Source organism: Toxorhynchites rutilus, chromosome 3, assembly GCF_029784135.1.
Source record: "Toxorhynchites rutilus septentrionalis strain SRP chromosome 3, ASM2978413v1, whole genome shotgun sequence".
Classification (NCBI taxonomy): Eukaryota; Metazoa; Arthropoda; class Insecta; order Diptera; family Culicidae; genus Toxorhynchites; species Toxorhynchites rutilus.
Genome location: NC_073746.1, coordinates 167759902 through 167785177, shown reverse-complemented (window position 1 = coordinate 167785177; position 25276 = coordinate 167759902). Strand labels below are relative to the sequence as shown.

The window sequence follows — 25276 nt, the reverse complement described above, 5'->3', positions numbered from 1 at the left end:
TTGGGCAAGCAGCAAGTTGGTGGTCACTGGTTTGTCGTACATTTCTACAAAAATTCAATGAAACACTGTCGATGTTTTTGTGCAATGCTTGAAATTTATGACTGTTCAAAGTTCGGAATCTTTTATTACTTCGTTACATGTTCATCTTTTAGATTTTCATTTTACACCTTATACGCCCTCTTCTGACAGAGATGTTTAGGTACTAGGCTACATTCCTAGTAAATGATGCGAAGTCCGGGTTATATTTATTCCCAAGGCTGGTAATCGTGACAGGACGACTCCCAAAGAGTATAGACCAATTAGACTAACATCTGTCATCTTAAAAATGATGGAAAAGTTTATTGATCTCCATATCAAATCATCATATTTGAACAGGAGACCATTAAACAAATTTCGATTTGCCTATCAAGCGAATAAATCAACTGAAAGAACGCTTCACACGTTAATTTCAAAAATATAGAAGTCTGTAGACGCTAGTGAAATCTCACTTACAGCTTTTCTTGATACTGAGGGAGCATTTGATGATGCTTCACACAATTTTATAAGTAGAACTATGAATAAATGTGGTTTTGACATGTGCATCTCCAACTGGATACATGCTATGTTAGCCAACCGAATGATAAAAGCCAAATTAGGAGGATCAACTCTAACGACGAAACCAACAAGAGGCTGCCCTCAAGGAGGAGTTCTGTCTCCTTTGCTGTGGTCTCTTGTTGTTGATGATCTTCTCAACAATCTGACTAGCCAGGGGTACGAAGTCATTGAATTTGCCGATGACATAACTATTTTAGTTAGGAGTACATGTGAGCATACTATTTCCAACAGAATGCAAACAGCCCTAAACTACACACTCAAATGGTGCAATCTGGGAGGACTCAGCGTCAATCCTTCAAAAACAGTCATAATTCCATTCACCAGGAAAAAAAAGTTCAAGATTGAAAATCTTAGATTGGGAGGTGTACGATTGGAGCTTTCCAAACGAACAAAATATTTAGATGTTATACTTGACAAAAAGCTGAACTGGAACGACCTAGAGTATGCTATTTCTAAAGCCCGAATTGCTTTTTGGGCTTGTAGTAGCATATACTCGGCAATTATGAGACCCAGGTTAAGTTATGCTTCGTTAGTGTGGTGGCCTAAAACAACACAAATATCAGTTCAGAAAAAGCACGATAAACTGGCAATCAACAGGAGCAATGCCCAGCACACCCTCCAAAGCCCTAGATGCTCTTCTATACCTTCTACCCCTGCACCAATATGTGCAACTTGAAGCGGAAAAAGGTGCTCTTAAACTTAAACGTACGAAACAATTCCAACAAGAATATCCCAAGGGGCACTTGCAAATCATGAAATATTTTCAACTGAACCATATACAGGGAAACTTCGATATAACGTACCCTCGATATACCGTACATTATACCTCGATATAACGTACACATTTCCAATGTGTGAAGGAAATTTTTTTCAATACTTTTTTTTCTGATAAAACAATGAATTATCCGTATTGTGATGCTAAAACTGGTTTTGTGATTCCGGATTCTAAATGAATCAAGCTTTTATCAACAGTTCGAAGGAAAACATCATGAGAAAGGCTGGCTTCGTCTTCTGATTGAAGTTGTTCATTAACTTTACTAAAACAGCAACACAATAATGTATTATAGACTACGTTTGTGAGTACTTTATTATGCTTCGATATAACGTACAATTCGATACAACGCACAGTTTTGAAAGTGAAATGTACGTTATATCGAAGTTTACCTGTATTAATCATGAACGAAGACTGGATGGAAACAGAGACTAACTTCAGCTAATGAAAGAGCCGATCTCTTAGAAAGATTAGGATCTTCAACTAAATTCGTCGGATCTGAACCATTTTGTGGATTATCTATATCCTGTTTGAAATCAGAGCTCAAATCCTGGAAAATATCGATGATTGAAGCCAACTGGAGTGCTCTATCAACATCACGACAATCAAGATTATTCATTACACCTTGTAATAGAATAACACGCAGCCTACTCAGCTTGAAAAAAGCGGATCTGAGTATGCTGACTGGGCTATTGATCGGACACTGTCCGATCAGGTATCACCTCAAAAAAATGGGAAATAACGGATGATAAATGAGGGGCTTAGAATGCAAGGGATGTAAGTGACTTGATCGATTTCTCTTCATCAACTTTTTCTTTAGTTAATAACTCAATTGCAAAAACGTTCCAATTTAAGTTTGCTATAGAATCTGATAGATGAGGTTCTGACCTATCTTCCACATTGTATGTAGCTGGGAGTGTATTTGCAGCTAAGCTATGACCAAAAGAAAGAGTCGATGTGGAGAAATCGATCAAATCACTTACACCCCTTTCATTCTAAGCCCCTCAAATGTCGTTTCTGCAATTTTGATGCTGGAACTTCGGAACATTTACTGTGTCAATGCAGTGTATTAATTCAGTAAAGACTGCGGATTCTTGGAAAGGGCATTTTATGCCCAACGAGATATGGTCTGCTGAACCAAAAAAGGTAAGGAACTTCTTAAAAGAAGTCATACCTCCTTGGGGGGGGGGGGGGGGGGCGGTGTAATGCTAAGTCCTAGTGCGACTATCACATATTCCTTGAGTGATGAATCGAACTGACAGCGCATATATAGTAAACTGGAGTGCACCACAATAGATCAAACTCAATGAGGTACATATAGAGGTGGAGCAGTAGGCGAAGTGTATCTGTATTGGCAAGCCAAATATCGTGTCGTAATTATTTGCATTCAATATGGAATGTATATGGAAGAAACGAAACAATGTTGAAAGTACTTACGGTTGCATGATAATTTGAATCAAAATTCTCATGAAATCATTCAACTGGTTCTTTTTTAACAGATGACAATTATATCGTGGCTTATTTCGATTACTCATGTGGTAAAAAGATCCAGAGAGCAGAGAGCATTCGTATGCTTAGTTCTCGAAAGCAGTAACATTTTCGATGAAATTTTGATTGATTGGCAATTATTATCTCACAACATACACACCGACACTGAGAGCCTTCGAAACATCACCTTCATAACGGTAAAATAATGAAATTTTGTTTGTTTCTATGAACGTTAGGGGGTTAAAATGGCACATGGAAATATCACTTTTATCCGTCTTTTTTGACGACATTTCACAAATATTCACTTCACGCTATCACATTAGCCTCATATTCAGCGGGAGCTCTACAAAAATGTACATTTTCAATTGATAAATTACTTCCTGAAAATAGCATTTTTATATGGATGTGGTGGGCAATCAAAGATAAACACAACGACTGACGTCACTATTTGCGAAATAGTTATGGCAGCGCATGCTATGTCGCTCGAAACTCGACCGATCGATCTTCATTACCTTTTTTCCAGGACATTGGATCAAACTAATGGTCGCAGTGGTTCAATGCTCCTACAGAAGAAGAATAAGAAATGGCCGAAATTGTCAGCATAAGTGAGAGACATCAGTACCAACATAACGCCAAAAAAGAACGATAATCAAAGGTACCTTACCCGTGGAATTTTGAACAGATCTCGTATTACACCAACATACATTTACATGATCGAGTGCCTTGCTTCAACTTGGTATAGATTTCCTTCGGAAGCATTAGCCAATATGTTTAAAATGATTTCTTCGACCTTCTCTACTTCTTTAAACTTTATAAAACAAAGGAACAAATCACCTTATCCCAATATATTTGGGTCGAACGGCAAGAAATCAGCACAATTCACTGTTATCAGGCATTAGTACAAATACAACGGCGACAAGATACCACTCAGTAAAAACGATGTGCCCTTTATCAGTCATAATAAAACTCGAAAGTTGATTCTTATCACTATCGATATTCCCACAAGGTGTTGTCACGGTTACCCTCATCAATTATCGTTCACCTTTTTTTTGCAATGTTTGGGGAAATCGAGTCCAGTCATCGATGAGGATTAAGAAAAAAAAACTGCACTTTTTAAAAACAACACGATCGCATTTCCATTGTATTGCCGGCGCCGTGTTTTGTGGTGGAATAACAGGAAAATGCAACAACCTGAGAACCAATTTGTATGCATCGATGCTTATCCGACTTTCCAATCGGAGCACCACCACCACTCTGCTGCTCAACAAGTCGGGGCTAAATTAGGTATGGTCATGGGAAAAAATCATGCGAATATAAAGCCCAAACGCCGCCGTGAATTGAATTCATCGTCTCTATCATTAACATACGTAATTGGATACAGTTATTTTCTCGCTGTCTCTCTCTAGCGTCGGGCAGGTTAATGAAAGAAGGAAAGAAAGCGATTTATTCTTTTTTCGTCTTCCTGTTGTGGTTTGACTTTGGTTCCTGTTGTTGTCTCAGTTGTCTTCCTTTTTTGACTCTGTTACTAATTGGTCAATAATCAATGTTACGCATGTTCTTTCATTTAGTTAGTGCTAATAGCAACGAAACGGATGAGTGGAGCTGACATTGGATGTGCTCACTCGATTTTTGTTTGTTTGTAAAGCTGCCTCCTTCTGGATTTCAGAAAATAATTTAAGTCTTGATGAAGTATTTCGTAAAATATTGAAGAGTACAAGACGTAGTCATGTTTCAATAGTCTTCTTGGATGGCACTAACGTTCCCAGTGGATTTTTTGCCTTCTCAACGTGGGTATTACTTGCGTCATTTTTTATTAGTAGTACTTGGTTGAGATTTCTATGCCGAATAACACGCCTTGAATGTATTCAGTGTGAGTCGGAAGAAATCTATCTGACGAAAAATTCCCCGACCAAAACGGGAATCGAACCCGAACCCCTCGGCAAGATAATGGGTGACGCTGACCACTCAATCACGGAAGCAAATTATTTCAACAGTAGAATAGCTAAAATTAGGGAGACTTTCTCCAAACACCATATTAGAGGAATCATGTGTTCGCCAACGCTGTCATTTGGATGATGCATCTTTAAAATAATATTTTTGTGTTTTACCTATACTCGAGAAACCTTAAATTAGAAGTTTGAAAACTTTCCAGGGAAACAAATGAGTTGTGACTTTATCAATCGAGAATCAGAAACATTCTCGGTCATGAGAACCGATTTCAACGAATTATCTCAACTATTCTCGAAATAATGTTATTGATGATTGCATCCGTTCTAATCAAATGAATAATGTTCTTTCTACATTTTTTCCAGAATTCGTCCACAGATACCACGTGAGCTGATAGATATGTGCCGGATGTGCACTCAGGTCACTCCCGGTGAGCCTCAAGTCTATCTTGGCTCCGATAAGGCATTCACCTTTGACTATGTATTCGATACAAACGCAACACAGGTATGTATTCACAACATAAATGCACTTACTCTCCAAACAGCGTGAGTTACTATGATACATCGATTTATGAATTTTTGAATAAATATTTCGCAATTGAACGTCCGAATTTTCTTATTGTTTTGGGTCGGAATTCTTCTTCGTTTTTCGACCTGCTCTCAGTCACCACAACTTGGAACGATACTAATCTTTTACTTTAATCAATCATGTATCAGTTTCATGGCTCGGCAAAGTCATATTCAACTGAGATAGACAGGGGACAATGAAGCCATCGGTCTTCGCATTCAATTGTAAATGAGTTTTTGCTTCTTCCAGCAGTGCACCGTCAACATGAATAAATTCAGTCATTACCCCCTCCCCTCTCTTCGCTAACTTTCCTAACGAAGATCCGTTTCATTCTATTCTTCATCGTCAAGTGGACTTCACGACAAATTGAAGTGACCAGACCAGACTGAAGTCGATTCTCTCTATCATGTATCCTGTATGCATGTATCAACATAAATATAATATCAGATTTATTATATCGCATGTGAGATACATACACTCTCCAATACAAAGAAGCTAATTTTAGAAACACTATACAACTGTCATGTTGAAATTATTTTTTGTTTGCAACGAGATTCATGTCAGGAAGAGTAGTAGTGGTGAATTGAAATCAGATTGAACGAAGAGGCAGATTTGTATTCATTGTTAACGACGATTGGAATAACCATTTACTAGAATTGTTCATCAGTAATCCTCGCTCTTAACGCTCGCCAATTCATTTCATGTCATGTTGACGACGAATTCCGAAGTATTCCTAGTCGAAGCGAAGCTACTGATAGTCGATTTTCATGTTTCGACTTCGTCAATGCTCGATCCTGATCCCTGATGATTATGAGCGTGGAAAAATAATAAGACATTTCTGAAGTTTGGATTGCAAGAAAATACCCTGGAAAGGATTTTTCGAAAATCCCATTATTTACCGGGTCACAGCCATTTCATTTCAGTTCAGTATACGGTTTGTTTTCGGATATTTTACGAAATGTTATACATTAAGTATCTTCGAGAGCTGGGACCGACACTGTGCAACATATTGTGCAAATACTTTTGATGCGGGCTGAATGGAAAGCGCAGCAAGAAAAAATCAGGACTCAACGTGTTAAACGCGCTTTTCTCGAAATTATTTTTTTTAAACTGGCGTACACGATATCTCAAGTTCTACTTAACCGATTCATACCAAATTTCATCTGAATAAATCTTTATTTTTTATTGGTTCATGCAATAAAGAGATTTCGCCTAAATCAATAAAAAAATCTATTTTTAATTTTGCTATTCAAAAAAATGACATTGTCATAAAAAACGTGCGAAAAACAATTTATTATCTTCTACAAAAGTGTCCTGGAACGATTATTGGCACGGATATGACGCGTGCGGCCCGACCAGTACCGATATGGAGATTGATTTACCACGATTTTGGTACCGCAGTTCCTAGCCAAACGAAAAGTGACTGTCAACACCCATCCTCCCTATTCTCCGGACCTCGCCCCGGCATGTTTTTTCTTGTGTCCCAAGCCAAAGAACGCTATGAAAGGGGACCGTTTTGACGATGTTCCAGACATTCAACGAAATGTGACTCGTATTATGAATCCCATACCGGCAGTTTAAACGCGCCGTCCGACACCTCTACGAACGTTCAAAAACTTGTGTGGAAAGAGAAGGCCTATATGTAGAAAACTAATATCTAATCTTTTGAGTATCTCGTTTTTTCTTTGTTTTAAAAAGTAGTCCCGGAACTTTTTGAATGCACTGTGTAGAATGATAGATAGTAAAAATACCCTTTACACTAGAATATCTTAATTCAGTGTAGGTCATTTCATTCACTTGTTGTAAAATTTTTAAGAGAGTGTGATAAGTAATTATACCTTAGATGTTTCACTACGAACACACATAAACACACATTTTTTACTAAACATTTTTTTTCAGAAAATGCTTCTGATGTGATTTCACGGACGTCCAAGATATGGATGCATTGTTGACGTAGGACTACGAATCTTTTTTTTATCCAAAATATATACTTATATGGCGTCAGCCAGACGGGACCGGGAGTTCAATATTTCGACAATGTATGATATTAATATGTAACCGATTACTCGCGGTTGGCTCGAGGTTAGTATGGGATGCTGCAGTCCCCAATGCTATGTACGTGTGGCCGACACGGGATACTTCCTATTGGGGTGCAACTGACAATTAATCAGCGACGCCCCCTAGTCTGTACCCCATATCAATCGTGGTGCGTCTCTTTTGACTCGAGGAATCCAGAGTAGAATGGTCACTGGCCGGCACAATCCCCAGGTTGTGTAGAGTTATCATGAGCAACAATCTTGGCTCTTGTTGAATGTGGCCAGTGGCCTGTACAACCTTCGGCACGTGTATCTTTAAAGATTGTGTATATGTATTGCCGTGATTATGTAAAAGTTTTTCGATCGGATAGGAGGGATATGAAACAGGGATACAACGAAGGAAACATCATTAAACGTTGACATCGGCGTCTCTGAGGAGCAGGTATAGATGAAGCAAAAGATCAGGATCACGGTTACCTAAGATATCCCGGACGGGAATATCCGATTGTCTGCCTTGCGCTCTCAGTGCTCTAGAGAGCTGAGATCGAGCAGCATGGAACCGGATACTCGACCAAACAATATGTTCGAAGTCGTGGTAGCCAGCAAACAATCACAAAGATTGTTTGCTGCGAGCCCAATGCGATAAAGATGCGCGTTCAGGTTGTAGTGATTGGATATAAGCCGAGATATCACGCGACTGAAATCACGACCTACATTCAATCGCTTGAACCATGTACTCGTCGAGACCTTATGGATAATCGTGTGTAACCAACGACCGAACTCATATTCACTCCACATGCGCTGCCAACTTACGAGTGTGTGCTGACGAGGAATGTGAAAAAATTCGTTATAAGCAATTTGCCTTTCAAAAAGTGTGCCTTCTGAAGCGCCCATCTCAGCTAGCGAGTCCGAGTCCTGAATTTAAAACAGGCACTGGAATTTTAATTGAATATAAAGAACATTTATTCAGATCTAACTTTCCGATATTTTGTCGAAAATATCGGCGGAATAAAATCGGAGCGTAGATGATCTGGGATTCCATGGCTGTGTTATTTTCCGCTATCAAAGTCCCACATTCCCGACAATGACCGGTACTATACCAGCGACAAGGCGTCCGCGCTCCCAGATGTACAAGTACAAATACAAGCATAAGTTTGAGAAGAAAGCTATGCTGTATATTGCAATCTCCGACAAAGGGATTTCAAAGCCCTGGTTTAACACGCCGAGCGGACTTGCCATCAACCAGAAGTACTAGGAGGAGTGTCTGGAGAAGATTCTGGTTCCGTTCTTAGAGGAGCATCATTCTGATAAGAAGTACGTCTTCTGGCCGGACAAGGCGTCTTCCCATTACGCCAAGAAGACGTTGTCGTACCTCGAGGAAAAACAGATACCGTACGTACCCAAGGAACGGAACCCGACCAACTTGCCCCAGTACCGTCCGATCGAGCATTTTTTCGGCTCCCTCAGTGCCCTTTTGTACAAGAATAATTGGCGGGCCATGGACACCAAGCAGCTGACCACGAGGATCCGGAATTGCATCCTGAGGATGGATGTCAGTGTCTTCTAGCGCTCTTGTGAGAGCATCTTCACCAAGTTGCGCCGTACGGCTGAGCACGGCCTCTTCGCCAACATTCACTGACTTTTTTTTTGAAGAACAACCGTTGTTTTTAATGAAAAATACTGAATTGCTTGAAATATTTTTTTTACTATATCTGTTCGGGCGGTTTGAGGAAAACCCGCCGACAAAAAAATAGTTTTTGTTCTATTAAACTCTTATAGAAACAAACTCACGAATTGTAGTTTTAAATGTTCTTTTTATTTCTTTGCTATGATGGTTTTGGTTCACTTTCACGTTTCGACGCGTTCGGTTTTCTTCTAATGCGCTGCAGAAATGTTCGGCAATGCACCAAAGGGTGACTCATCGTCGAGGTAATGTTACTGCTGTTGGTTTTCTCTGCTATTCCTCCGTTTTTTCTGCATCGGTCGGATTATTTCGGCTTCGGTTGTCCTTCGTATCTCGGTGGTCGAATGAAAACTGGATGGTGCGCGCGAGTCGCGCACTGTGTTTATGGGAAATGGATTTGGTGCTATTCATGTTTCTTCTTGTTCATGGTTTCTGATTGGCACAGCAAAAACACAAAATCACTTTCTTCCGTTGAAGAAAATCTCATTTTTTATTGAACACCCGTTTTATTTAAGCTGCGAGTACTTTTGTGCTCGCTTGTCTATGTGCAGATCGGAATATGTTTCCCTAACACGTATTTCTAAACTGAGATGCCTAGGAAGAAACCATTGTTTTAAACACTAGAGGCGAATGGATTTTCAAGTTCAAAGCCTCTATAGTATAAAAAGTAGAAATTGAAGTTGTTGATTCATGCAACCTGGGGGTACTTCTGTACCAGCATGTTTTTTTTTGCACTACGGAATGTGTTGTCTTAACACGGACTACAAAAGCGGATACGAGCATAACGCTTTGGCTCGGTTATTCAAGATTGCATTGGAATATATGCGTTCAAAGCTTCTGCTCACTGAATTTCTACGCATACCGTTTCATGATTAGGCGAAATGCTGATAACCATTTGCTGCGATAACGTCGATTGATTCAATAATAAGCGTTGGATGAGCATATCAATATCGAAATTGAGTGTCTGGAGTTCATCAAATCAAGCAAACTCCCAATTCGAGTGTTGGGTGATGAAACCAACGCCAAAGCTGACATCAATCAGCTTCATTATCATGAATTTTACACCACATTAGAATGTGGTAAGGTCTGATATAATTTTTAGACCAAAAGACTCACAAAGTTCGCTAAAATATATGGTTTAGCGAGCCATATGTACAGGGTGGGCCATTTAAAGTGGAAGCATCTGGCAACCCCATAACTTTTGACAGAGATGTCAGATTAACAAATGTCATACCGCGTTGGAAGCGTCATTTCAGTACAATTTTAACCATGGAACAAAACACACCTAAACAACGCGCTGAAATTGTTCAGCTGTACATTCAAAATAACTTCTCAATTGTGTTAACTAAACGTGCGTGGAAAAATAAAAATAAAGTTAAAACATCGCCTGGAGACAACACTATACGTCGATTATATGCCAAATTTATATCGTCTGGTAGTGTTGGTAATGCCAGTCATCTGTCCAGACAACGACCAAGACGTTTCGACGAGAATATTGATGCCGTTCGAGCCAGTGTTGCAGACACTCCATCGACATCAGGTCGCCATCGTTCGCAAGAGTTAGGCATCGCTCGAACCACTCTCCGACGCATAATTCGTGTTGATTTGAAAATGTTTCCGTATAAACGGCGCTACATGCCATACAGCGGCTGCCACGACCAAATTATTGCGCGAAATGTTCCCCGGAAGATTAATATCGAAAAACGGCGATTATGACTGGCCACCGAGATCACCTGATTTGACGCCTCCTGACTTTTTTTTATGGGGATATTTAAAATCCAAGGTATACACTGGTAAACCAAGGACCCTGGCTGCGCTGAAAGACAATATCCGACAAGAAATTGCTGCCATATCGGCCGAAACATTGGGCAAAGTGATGGAAAATGCCGAAAAAAGGGCACATTTTGCGGTAAAGGCCAGAGGCGGTCATTTACGAGATATCATAATCAAAAAGTAGTTAGAACAAATCTCCTTGGACCAAAATAAATGAATTTCAAAAAAAAAAAAAAAATTTAAAATTCCACTTCTTTACTTTGCTATTGCAAAAACAAATCCTTCCACTTTAAATGGCCCACCCTGTAGTTATGGACTAAAGAATAAAGTCTTCATCACTTCGAGCACGACGACTGCTTTGTATCCAAAAGCACACACGTTCTGTGGTGTTCTGGCCTGATTCACATTCTCACGAGGATATACATGAGGGGTATAAAATAAAAGGGGTTTAAGTGACATAATCGAATTCTCTACATCGACTTTGTGTAATTTGGTTGGTTCAGGTCAATCACGGAGAGCAACTACGAACTGTACAGTTTACCCAAGCTCAAGCTCATAATCGATTTCTCTGCATCGATTCACTGTTTTGGTCATAACTTAGCTGCAAACACATTCCCAGCTGTATTTCGCAATGTGGAAGATAGGTCAGAACCTCATCTATCGGATTCTATAGCAAACTTAAATTGGAACGTTTTTGCAGTTAAGTTATTTACTAAAGAAAAAGTTGATGGAGAGAAATCGATCAAATCCCTTACACCCCTTTCATTCCGAGTCCCTCACATTAGATCACGCTATTCTCCTTGGACCAAAATAAATGAATTTCAAAAAAAAAAAAATTTAAAATTCCACTTCTTTACTTTGCTATTGCAAAAACAAATCCTTCCACTTTAAATGGCCCACCCTGTAGTTATGGACTAAAGAATAAAGTCTTCATCACTTCGAGCACGACGACTGCTTTGCATCCAAAAGCACACACGTACTGTGGTGTTCTGGCCTGATTCACATTCTCACGAGGATATACATGAGGGGTAGAAAATAAAAGGGGTTTAAGTGACATAATCGAATTCTCTACATCGACTTTGTGTAATTTGGTTGGTTCAGGTCAATCACGGAGAGCAACTACGAACTGTACAGTTTACCCAAGCTCAAGCTCATAATCGATTTCTCTGCATCGATTCACTGTTTTGGTCATAACTTAGCTGCAAACACATTCCCAGCTGTATTTCGCAATGTGGAAGATAGGTCAGAACCTCATCTATCGGATTCTATAGCAAACTTAAATTGGAACGTTTTTGCAGTTAAGTTATTTACTAAAGAAAAAGTTGATGGAGAGAAATCGATCAAATCCCTTACACCCCTTTCATTCCGAGTCCCTCACATTAGATCACGCTATTCTTTCAATCGAACAGCAGGCCTTGAGGTAACTTGTCAAATTTCGCTGAGAAAACGCAAAATGTCCACCATAGAAATTCAGCTGAAAGCGTATGCCAAAATTCTAGGCACGGATCGAAACTGCCAGGTGGATTTGAAACGTTCCGTCTTCGAAATTGATCGCGATGTGAACGAAATCAAGATTCCTCTTCAAGCCATCGTGAAGCTTCGGAAGCCACTGACACTTCCACCGCAGGCAGTATCCTCTTCGATACTCCCGGTGCCTCAGAAGGAACAAATGAGTCTTCCGATTATCCCCAAGCTACAGACCCGTAGAGATTCACACCTACCAACGGAAACGAACGTGCAGCCGCTGGTTTCTTCGTTCAACATTCCGATCACTGTGGGCAATGAGCGGAAGATGGTGAAAACCACACTGCGGTTCAAAAAAGCTCCGAAGGCACCAGCTATTGAGATAGAAACCCAAACCGATGAGCCACAACCCTCCAAGCTGATGCCCCTGTCGGATTTGTATCCAAATGATCCCGTTGCACGAGCCTTGATGATCCACCAGGATAGACTGCAGCCGGTGAAGCAAGCACTTCGGGAGATAAAGTCGAAAATAAGTAACCTGAAGTTGGAGCAGAGGACCGCTTCTCGGTACGTTGCTCGCGAAGGGAAAGAGTACTTCTATGGTACCGACAATAGTGCTTGTCCATTCGTTCAGTATTTGATGCATCAAAAGGAAGGCGGTCGCATCGATATGAACATGCCGATCTCGCAGATCGTGGGGCAGGATTATTTACTAGCGTTTAACTACGAGGATAGTAGCTCCACGCCCAGGGCCAGTTTCGTGCCAAGGAATTCGGGTGAACCAAGATCACTGGATGAGGGTAAACTAGAAGGCCGAGCTAGTGGAGTTGTCGAGGAAGAGACGAGTGAAAATAGTACTGACAAGGTGGATGAAATCGAGAATGCCGAAGTGGAAAAGAAACCGAGTGTGTGATTCGCACTTTTCATTCGAAATGAAATATATTTGTGTAAAATTTTGAGCATTATTATACTTCACAGGGCATTATCAAAATTTTCGAAAAAAGGCAATGATAATAAAACTTTCGTCTGAAAACCTTGAATCTTGTATTGCTTATCTCTTTATGTAATTTCACTGATCGCTCTTCAAACAAGTATTTAATTACCGCTTCAATACCAACCTTTTGCTCTAAAACTAGATATGAAATTTAGTTTGGTGGGTGCTTAACCATAGGTTCATATTTTACCTTTACAAATGTATGCACCCGCGATATTGGATCACTCCCACTAATTGTGGGGAGCATTAACCCGTGCGCGACATCGCACCGCGTAATTAACGAAAATGTTCGCGGTTTCATTCATGCTTCCATTCTATCTCAATACGCTACGCAAGCATAAACAGAACCGGAATGGTGTCGTGCCGTCGTCCTCCCGTTTGTGTTTATGTACAAGTGAAGTAATCAAGATAGTGAAAAAAAAAACAAACAACGCGCACGATTCACCTTTCTCCGCAGGAATAGCGTGGTTCTACCATTATAAAGTGAAAGAAGGCACTTTTCCTTCCACGTGTGGTGATGGGTTAGCCATTTTGCGAACTCACATCACGTTTCGCATGTCACGTCGTCATGTTATTAAATATTGCTCGCGGCGAGACTAAATGCCGCACAATGACTTACGTGTGTAGGGTTCTTTGAAGTGTCTTCATATGGGCAAAACTGAAAACTTTCAGCCAGAGTTGCTTCTCCTTCTGGTGTTGTGTACACACATCTGATGCGGGAAATAACACGAAGTAACGGATGTGCAGTCCACGAGCCCTCCACCTCATGATATTCGCCCCACAGCGAAAAGGTAAAGCTTTTTTCCGTTCACTTTACCGATACTTCGAGGAAGGCTTGCCCAACAAATACTGTGTACATGATTAGCAGTACTACTACGAGTGGCTCACAGTAGGTTCCTCTTGGTTTGTTCCACGACGGGGTGTTTATGTTTATTTGCTATGCCCTTCAATGTTGTTGTAAATTTTCCCAATACATTTCTAGAGTACCCACGGTAAATGTTGTTCTTGTTTTATGAAGTAGAACACTAAAATGCGCTGCTGCTGCAGGTATGCATTGGTCTGTTTAAGTCTACTGCAGCACATTTATGTCAGTGTTCTCCTAGCATGATTTCTAGCATGTTATTCATTCTTCAGAGAGTTTTGAAGAAAAATACATAGTTCGACACCCTATACATAGATACATAATTCGACACCCTAATGTGGATAATTTTATAAATTTGTGGAAATCGATATGTCCCATGCAGTATTAGCCCGTTGTCGAGGATAGTAATAGATAGTGAAGTGAAATTGTCATAATCAATTCTTTCTAAAGGGCCTGGCCGGGTAAGGGAGTAAAAAGTGTCCCCAAACCAAATCACCAGCTGTATGGCAAATATTGTATAGCATATTAAATAAGAAATTTTGGCGTTTCTTTTGAACTCCTATGTACATCTATATTAACATAGGGTCTATGGTGAAAAACGCACTTTTTCGTTTATTTCACGCCATCCTCAAAAGCCTCGAGATAAAAATTTGAAAAAAAAAACGAATATGCATCTTACTACGGTGTATCAAGAAAATTTTTATCGAAAATTGAAATACCAAAAAAAATATTGAAATTTTGAGTTTTTTTTTTGGGATTTAGAGATTCAGTACTAATATAATTCATATTTAATTGTGTTCCTACGGCTTTTCTAGATATGCGTGATTTTTTCCGATTGTTTTCAGTGTTGCGCGGTACAAAAAATATATTTTTTTATATTTCCAAAGGGTCTGGTTGGGTAAGGGAGTAAAAAGTGCCCCCAAACCAAATCACCAGCTGTATGGGAAATATTGCATAGGGTACTACATAAAACATTTTGGCAGTAGTAACATATACAGGGTCTTCCATTTCGGGCTTCCGAAAGTATACAGCCCTGCGCTGACAACCGTTTGACATAGCTGTCAACCAAAGCGTCATATCGTTAGTTGAATGTCTGCCACTTTACAATATGGATCGTTTTAGCATCGCACAACGTGTTAATTTTGTTAAATTATACTTTAAAAATGAAAAACCGCAAATGTTTTTCGAGCATTGCGGACGGATTTTGGTCGTCATGGACGGCCTACAGAGCACACAATCGCTAATGTAGTGCGTAAATTCGAACAAACTGGATCCGTAGCGGATATTGTGAAACCTGTGCATCATCGTAATGTGCGTTCGGCCGAAAATATTGCTGTTGTTGCTGCCAGTGTGGAGGATGACCCGAATGTTTCGATTCCACGGCGTGCTCAGCAATTGGGCTTGTCAAACACATCATTGTGGCGAATTTTGCATTTGGACTTGCACCTACATCCATATAAAGTCCAACTGGTACAAAAATTAGAGCGTGGTGACCATGGAATGCGTCGGGCATACGTCGATTGGGTGAACGAACTACAGCAGCAAAATGCTGAATTTTCGCATCAAATTTTCTTCAGCGATGAGGTGCATTTCGAGCTCGGTGGCTATGTGAACACCCAAAATTACCGTATATGGGGCTCAGAAAATCCACACGTGATTGTTGAGAGGCCATTGTATCCGCCAAAAGTCACTGTTTGGTGCGCATTATGGTCTGGTGGAGTCATCGGGCCGTATTTCTTTGAAAATGAGGACGGCGAGACGGTAACTGTGAATGGTGAGCGCTATGGCCGCATGTTAACCTTTTTTTTTTTGCCACAAATTGAAGATATGGATACGGATGACATGTGGTTTCAGCAGGACGGCGCCACGTGCCACACAACACGACCGAACATGGCCATATTGCGAACGAAATTTGAGGGACGCATAATTTCGCGTTTTGGTGATGCCAATTGGCCGTCCAGATCATGCGATTTGAACCCGCTAGACTTTTTTTTGTGGGGTTATGCGAAAGGCCGTGTCTATGCCAACTCTCCGCAAACTCTTGAACATTTGAAAGACAACATTCGTGAAGTTATGACCGAGATACCGCCCCATATGTGCCGAAAAGTCATCGAAAATTACCTGTTCCGGATCAAGGTGTGCGAGGAAGTGGACATTTTAATGGTGTTGTATTTCACACATAATGACATAAACCAAACTTTCATTTGAAATAAAAGTTTAATCGAAATTCGAATTCTAAGGGTGTTTTATTTCAATTTACTTTCGGAATTTAAAGTTGGAAAACCCTATATTTGAGTCCTTATATGGTACACCATAGAATCTATGGTGAAACATGCACCTTTTCGGTTTTTTTTCATGCCATTCTCAATAGCTTTGAGACAAAAATAAGAAAAAATACTGAAAGTACATCTTACTAAGGTGTATCGATAAATATCTTCAAATAATTTTTTCATCAAAAAATCTAATAATTTATTATTAAAAAATTTAAATTTGAAATTTTTCGAAAATTTCGAAATTTTGAAAATAATATAACTTTGAGACCCACTTCTGCTCTATTTTTTATTTAGATGCGTTCGCATGTGTCTTTTTTCTACATTTGGCGTAATTTTTTCCTGAATTTTTAAGAGCATTGCGAGACACAAAAATAATTTTCTTCATCGTGTGCATTATTATTTTTATTTTCTTGGAATCGATTATTTTATTATAATCATGGTTTTTAATTGTAAGATTAAAATTAAAAAAATAATAATAATTTGGATTTTTTTAAGTGTTCTTCTCATTAGTTCGAATGATCTTTCCACAAGGACATTATTTTTTCTCACAGAGCTCTATCGTACTGCTGACTCCTATGAATTTGGTAAACCATCTAAAACCAATGTAAAGATAATCTCATATATTTTAAGATACAAGAAAAAAAAAATCTTTGTACAACGCAATGCTCTAAATATGCCGACAAAATTTAGACATATAGGAACACAATTTGAATAAATATCAGAGCAGTACTGGTTCTCTAAATGCAAAATAGATTTAAAATGCCCAAATTCCAAAAAAGCATTTCTTTTCCGCGCAAAAAAATAAGCTACATGTAGAAATAAGAACACATAATAAATAAAAATTAGAGCAAAAGTGGGTCCAAAGTAAATTTTTTTTTCAAAATTTAGAAATATATATAATTTTTTTTGTACCGCGAAAAAACTCCAAAAATTCTGAAAAAAGCACATATTACTAAAATAGACGTAGGAAGAAATTTGAATACAAACTAAAGTAGTACTGAATATCAAAATAAAATAAAATTAAATTCAGAGTTAAAATAAAAATTAATTTAAATTTTTTTTTGCATTTTATTTTTTGACGAAAAAACTGTTTGAAAATATTGATCGCGAGATGTACCTTCATTTTTTTCATATACAAATGAAACACAAATTTTTGCATTACTCGAGAGTTAAGCAAAAGAAATAAAATTTGGCATGGGGAGGTTTTAGGATGCAAGAAATGTTTCTATGGTGGTTATAGACTCCTCCCCCTTACTTAGGAGAGGGGGTGTGGCTGCCATACAAATGAAACACAACTTTTTTTTTTTGCATTACTCGGAAATTAATCAAGCAAATAAAACCAAATTAGGCGTATGGAGGTTTTAGGGTGCAATAAATAATTCTATGGTGGTTAGATATTCCTCCCCCTTCTCTTAGGGAGGGCTGCCATACAAATGAAACACAAATTTCTGCATTACTTGAAAATTAATCAAGCAAATGAAACCAAATTAGGCGTATGGAGGTTTTAGTGTACAATAAATGTTTTTACGGTGGTTAGACACTCCACCTCCCTCTCTAAGGGAGAGCTGCCATACATACGGAACAGAAATTTATGCATTACATCCAGGTTTTTTTACGCGGTTTTTTTTTGCGTGGTTTTTTTACGAGTTTTTTTTTTCGCGGATTTTCCAATATATTAGAATATTAGTGCTGCACCTTATCACAATTCTTAAGTGGATTTTAGGTGTTAGGTAATGGGTAGCTCAGCGGGCTGTACAACGAGGCGGGGTTTTTACGGGCAGCGATTCGTGAATGGATTTCTTTGTCTACTTAGCTCTGGACGGTCCAGTCCAGTGGTACTGCACGTGCCTCGGCAGTAGAGTGTACACATCACAAAGGAATCTTCTAGCAACAGCAGATGTCCTCATTCGTGAGGAAAACCGAACTACAGCTACTAGTAACCAACGAAATTGCAGGAAAAAACTACGCGTTTTCGGAAGCAAGTAACAATCAACTTTTTACTTTCGTTCTACGTAAGGATAGTCCCATTTGATATCTATCATTAAGTGGCATGGTTTTTTTTACGCGGATTTTCCAAATCACGCGGTTTTTTTTACGCGGATTTTTGAATTAAAGCGGTTTTTACGCGGATTTTCCCGAGGTACGTATCCCCCGCGTAAAAAAAACTGGGTGTACTCGAGAATTAATCAAGCAAATGAAACCAAATTTGGCATATGGAGGTTTTAGGGGACACGAAACGTTTCTATGGTGAATCGACACATCTCCTTCCTCTCTAATACAAATGAAGCATACATTTCTGCATAACTTAAGAACTAATCAAGCAAACGGAACCAAATTTGACATGTTTTTAGGGAGCAAGAAAAATTTCTATGGTGGTTCAACACTCCTTCCTGCCATAGTTGCCATAGATATGAAACATGAATTTCTGCATAACTCGAGAACTAATCGAGCAAATGAAACCAGTTCTAATTTGGCATATGGAGGTTTTAGGGAGCAATAAATGTTTTTATGGTGGTTTGACACTCCTTTTTCCTCTCTAAAGAGGAGGGGGGGAGGGTGCTGAACAACTCGAGAACTAATCAAACAAACTGAATTAAACTTAGCATATAGAGGTTTTAGGGATCCATAAACGTTTCTATGGTGGTTCGAAACTCCTCCCTCCTCTTTAAGGGGAGGCTACCATACAATTGAAACACAAATTTCTACATAACTAGAAAACTTTGATTGATTAGTTTTCGAGTTATTTAGAAATTTGTGGAGCCAAATTTGGCATGTGAAGGTTTTTGAATATGAGAAATGTTTCTATGATGGTATGACACCCTCCCTCTTCTGAAATGGAGAGGGGATCCCGTAAAAATAATACACATATTTCAACCAAACATGACAATTGATTTTTTTTATTGTGATAAAACGCACTCCCACATCTTATTCTATATATATAAATAAAAATGGATCACCGAATGTGTTGATAAGTGCAAAACTCGAGAAAGGAATTGTCCTATTTAGGGCTGTCTTTATTCTATCATATTTTCTGTATTGAACATTTATTCCATGAAACGGATGAACATGTTATTTGCAAGTGGTTGAAAAATCTTGTACGAGAATTGTGTCTGAAAATAATATGATATTATATTGACGAGTTTTGGTAGAAGTACTAGTAATTTTATAGTAAAAGGTAATTTTGAAGGGTAGATTAGAAAATCAATCAATGAACAGTTCTGCGATTGAACCTATGAACGTGCGCTTAGTAAAAAAAAAACATGAATGTGATAACGAAAAATAAATTTTGGACGGGACGAAGTTTGCCGGGTCAGTTAGTTTAAATATAAATTAGAGTAGTACTGAATTTATAAATAAAAAAAATCCAAATTTCAATATTGTTTTTAGTACTTCAATTTTTTCTGATAATTTTTCTTGATACACCGTAGTTAGATGCACATTCTGTATTTTTTTTTCAAATTTTTATCTCGAAGCTTTTGAGAATTACGTGAAATAAACGAAAAAGTACGTTTTTCACTAAAGATCCTGTGTTAAACCACATAGGGGTTCAAAAAACCGCCAAAATTTCTTACTTAATATCCTATACAATATTTGCCATACAGCTAGTGATTTGGTTTGGGGGTACTTTTTACTCCCTTACCCGGCCAGATCCTTTGAAGCTAATACTGACATACGTGTTGGGTTCGATTCTCGTTCTGACCGAGGGATTTTGGCGTAGGACTACATCTTTAAATTCTATATAGGGGAGTTATCCCACGAAAAATGTAACGAAAAATTAAGGAATTTGAAGTGCATATTACGCAACATTGTTATTGCGATATGTATATGTTATCAGCCATTCCATGCCAAACCGATGAAGTGCTTCTCAGATTTCTATGAAAAGTGGTAGTTTTCTTCTTTATTGCAGAATAGTAGACCCGTATTTTTTCATTTTTTCGATAGGGTGACCATTTCCATTTTAGGGTGGTCTGAAAAATCAACTTTTTCCACTTTTGACTTGACTTTCTTTTAAAAATTATAGCTTTTGAACTGTTGAGCCGATTTAGATGATCGACATATCGAATTATGGCCAATGAGCTAGCCTTTTATTAAAAAATATTGGATCTTATTTTCATAATTATTGATTGTTACCGTTTTTATTGTATTCATGGCCTTGGACTAAAGGACGCTATATTTTTCATATTTATATAAAGCTGAGGATTTTTACATAACATATCTCGATTTCATAGATGCATAGATAACTAATTTATAAGCTTCAATTTGATATGTCGGTCATCTAAATCGATTCAGTAGTTCAAAAGTTATGATTTTTAATAGCATCTCTGATATTGAGATATGTTATGTAAAGAATCCTCAGCTTTCATGAAAAAATATAAAAATATATAGCGCCCTCTAGTCCAAAGCCATGAAAACAACAAAAAAACGACTACAATCAATAATTACGAAAACAAAATCCATTTTTTTGCTGGTTCAATTTTTTTTAATAAAAGGCTAGCTCATTGGGTTCAATTTGATATGTCGATTTCTAGAACGGTTCAGTGGTTCAAAAGTTATGAATTTTATAAAAAAGTCATTTTTGGGAAAAGTGGAAATAATTGATTTTTACCAACCACCCTAAAATAGAAATGGTCACCCTAACGAAAAAATAAAAAATACGGGACTAATGTTTTCTGATAAAGAACAAAGTTAACGCTTTTCACGAAAATCTGAGAACCACTATATCGGTTTGGCATGGAATGGTTGTATAAGTATGCATAGTCATTTTTTTTCGAATTTTCCAATTTTTCTCAAATATCCTCCAAAGTATTCATCATTTTGAAGCTTCAACTTTCAAGATTTAAAATATTTCACCAAAACTTTTTCATCTGGGTGGGTGTAGATGTAGGGCACAAAAATATCAGGAAGAAATAAAAAAAATGATTTTTTTCTGTTCTTCCAAACTTTTTGTAGGCTAACACAATTCTTTGCTAATCAAAAAACTGCATGCCTGAAAAAATTGAATTTTGTTCGCGTTTTTAATCGAAGCGAAGCCTCGTTTTGAACATTCCTACAACGTGTTATTCATTGGTATTCGTCGAGCGATTTTTTCTGATTATAACGACATTAAAACTTAGCCTCCAAATCGGCTCAGCAACGACACGATGGACGCAATCTAAGAATTTGTGGGGAACCCGAAACATCTAACAACAAAAAGTAAGCATTGTATGTTTAGTAAGAGTATGTAGAAATATCAGCAAACAGATAAGTAAATCGAGGCTTTCGTAATATATTTTATGCTCATTAAACAGATTTTGACGTAGAATTACGTCTTTCATTAAGGGTGCCAAATCAGAAAACAGGTCACGTTTTTATGAAATAAAGTTAACGTCAATAACTATTTTTGCCGCGAACGGATTTTGAGGATTTACATACCAAACGAATCGGAAATTCCCTAAGGTTTGTTTAATATGCTATACATTACAATCCCCTGGTGTGTAAATGGTTGAAATTCATGAGAACTATAAGCGTTTCCATTTTCCCATCCTGCTGATTTGTGAGTATTTTCTACCCATGCCGTCAATAACGAGCAACTTATCGACGACCAACGAAGGGGAAATCGTAAGATTTAAAGCCTCCGTGAACAAAGGAAAAGAAGAAGAACTAAGGGGGATATTGCTTAGAGCAGGGGTTTTCAGATATTTTTTTATGGCAGAGCACTTTTTATAGCAAAAACATTTAACGAAGCACCTAATTTTTTTTATTCAATAAAAGAAATCCTGTTTGCATTGGCATTATCCAACTGGGAACAACTCTATTTCGGTTGCGCGTCGCAGTTACACGATATCTGACCTGAAGTAAACAAGATAAATCACCATGTGCCCAGGAAATTGAATTAAAGAATGTTTAATTTCAAGATGGGGTTTCAAGTGGAAGCATTTGGTATAACTTCGCGGAGCATAAATTTCCCGAGGAGCACCATTTGGAAACCCCTGGCTTAGAGTATAAACAGTGGATCTCGCTGAGGCACACTTTCAGTATCGTTCTAGATACGAAGCAATGAACATCGCTTGTTCTTTCTTGTTTTGCGCAATCACATGTCTTCGTTTCGGATTGAGCTGTTGACGCGACCAAATTACTTACTCGTTGATGTCTCTGGCATTGTAATCATTGCATCAATGTTCTGAGCTACACAGAAGGGGCTTCTCTTGAGAAGTGCGTGAAACGGAGATAAGTGTGTGTTGCTTCAAACCAAGTTATATGGATATTTGTGTTCGTAAGTGCGTGCTTCATAACCCATAAGTAAAAATAGTGCATCGTCGTTAGGCTGAAACCCCCTGTCGCGATGCAACAATCGTTTCATTTTTTGATGCTATGATTGACGATTGTTAGGTGGTACAAATTACGCAGCCGTAATGCTAAATATAAACAAGGAGGGGAGATAGCGGGAGGGAAATATTTACAATAGTGTATTAGTAATGAATCTCTGCAATAACTCGTATAACTCGAGAACTAATCAAACAAAAGGCATGTAGAGGTTTTAGGATGCAATAAATGTTGGTGGTTCGACACTTCTCCCCCCTCTTAGGTGGGGCTGTCATACAAATGAAAAACAAATTTCTGCATAACTCGAAAATTAATCAAGCAAATGGAGCCAAATTCGGCATGTGAAGATTTTAGAGGACACGGAACGTTTCTATGGTGAATAAACACTCCTCCCTCTCTCTTCAAGGGGAGAAGAGGGGAGGGGTCTGTCTTCATTCTATCATATTTTCTGTATCAAACATTTATTCCATATAACGGAGAAACATGTTATTTGCAAGTGGTTGAAAAATCTTGAACGAGAATTGTGTCTGAAAATAATCTGATATTATAATGATGAGTTTTGGTAGAAGTACTAGGAATTTTTTAGTAAAAGGTTAATTCAACGGGGTCGATTAGAAGATCAATCAATGAACAGTTTTGCGATTGGACTCATGAACATGCGCTTAGTAAGAAAACGTGAATGTTTGAAGGTATTGATAACAAAAAAACAAATTTTGGGCAGGACGAAGATTGCCGGGTCAGCTAGTCTTAGAAAGAAAATGTACAGATCAGAAAGTTTTTTAACCCTTCCAGTACGGATGAAGATGTGGCAACAGTGCATACGGTCAGGAAGTTTCTGCTGTGGTGCGACTGGAAAGGAATAATTTATTATGAATTGGTTTTTTGTTTATTGTTTATTGTTTATATCAACAGACCTCCAAGGTCCCAATGATTTCAACTTAACCTCATGATCGTTCGCTTAGAAGCGGACACGCAACCAATTAGGCTACAAAGACCCCCTCGATTGCGATTTGTACTTGAGGAAAGCGGAATTCACCTTACGTTACCGCAAGCACCATGAATGACCATGTATTTTTTGAAGAGTACCCCTAAAAGCGGCTTCTCCATCTCCTGAAGGTTCACGACGATGACTGGGGCTAAGGCCAAGGTTCGCGCATTCAGATATGTTTTCTGCATGCATGGAGCTTTAAATGATCAATTCTTGCATCGTTTTTCGAAAGCGGCGCCCTTAACCCGTAAATTATCAACAAATTGATCGATGATCATATCTCAATCGGACGAAATGTTTTTCCCTATCTGTACAAATTTTCATGTGTTCTTCAAATTCTTCAGAACTGACCATGCTTATTTTCTTGTTTCTGAAATGTTTTCGCTTCTGGTCGCTGCTAATCGACCCGAGCGATATATATGTTAAAAGCAAATTAATTTGTTTTTCTGCATGTTTCATTTTCGTTTTTTTTTCGCTACCCTAGGTTTCCGTGTATGCCAGCTGTGTTGACAAGCTGGTGGAAGGCGCCCTCAAGGGTTACAATGCAACAGTGTTAGCATATGGCCAGGTTAGTTCGTGCGTGTTGTAAATGTTGTAATTAATCACATTCCACTCAATTTAATCAGCCCATGTTCGGGCTGTGTTAAGAGGTTTTTTTTCGGAGCGATTCAAATAAATATTGACAAGTATTAACTTTTCGTACAGACTGGCTCTGGCAAAACCTACACAATGGGAACTGGTTTCGAACGAGACATTCCTGAGTTCCAAGAAGGGATCATCCCACGTGCGGTACGGCATCTTTTCGAAGGAATTGGCCAGCTGCAAGAAAATCCATATGATGAGGATGGAGAATTTTTAGGATCCCTGCAGTTTAGCGTAGCGGCCCAGTTCATGGAACTGTACAATGAGGAAATCATAGATCTGCTCGATCCGTATAGTAAGGTATGTATGAATAGAACTAGTGTAATTTCACAAAATAGTGATGGTGTAATCTGTATTATCTATTGCAGGGGCGATTATTTAAAATTCACGAAGACTCAAGCGGTGGAATCTCCGTGGCTGGTGCAACAGTACAACCTCTCACTGGGCCCCAGGATGCGCTACGATGTTTGCAGCAAGGGGCATTGGCACGCACCACAGCCTCAACACAGATGAATGAACAGTCCTCCCGGAGTCACGCGCTTTTCACAATCCTTATCCGGCGACAACGGGTGATGAGTGCCGAAGAAAGTGGTAATCCAGACGGAGATTTGGAAACACTCACCTCGAAGTTTCACTTTGTGGATTTGGCCGGTTCGGAGCGTCTGAAGCGAACAGGAGCGACAGGTGAACGAGCCCGCGAAGGAATCTCAATCAATTGTGGCCTATTGGCGCTGGGTAACGTAATATCCGCGCTGGGTGACAAAGCCAAAAAGGTTACGCACGTACCTTACCGAGACTCCAAATTGACGCGGCTACTCCAGGATTCGCTGGGAGGTATGTAATTGGAGCCGCAAATGCGATAACCGCTCAAATAAATTGTTTTCCATTG

The 25276-nt window shown here is 38.8% G+C and overlaps 1 protein-coding gene across 13 annotated transcripts in view; it reads left to right on the top strand.

The window, feature by feature from the left end:
* Nucleotides 1–25276, top strand: part of LOC129772822 (kinesin-like protein KIF21B) — a 142939-nt gene that overhangs the window by 88688 nt on the left and 28975 nt on the right. For all 13 annotated transcript variants that reach the window (XR_008742646.1, XR_008742647.1, XM_055776317.1 and 10 more), the window contains 4 exons: nt 5167–5305; nt 24230–24313; nt 24451–24687; nt 24756–25221. Coding sequence is in view for 11 of the 13 variants with exons in the window: in XM_055776317.1 (XP_055632292.1) it covers nt 5167–5305; nt 24230–24313; nt 24451–24687; nt 24756–25221 (926 nt within the window). In the remaining 2 variants the exon portion in view is untranslated. The remainder of the gene's footprint in view (nt 1–5166; nt 5306–24229; nt 24314–24450; nt 24688–24755; nt 25222–25276) is intronic.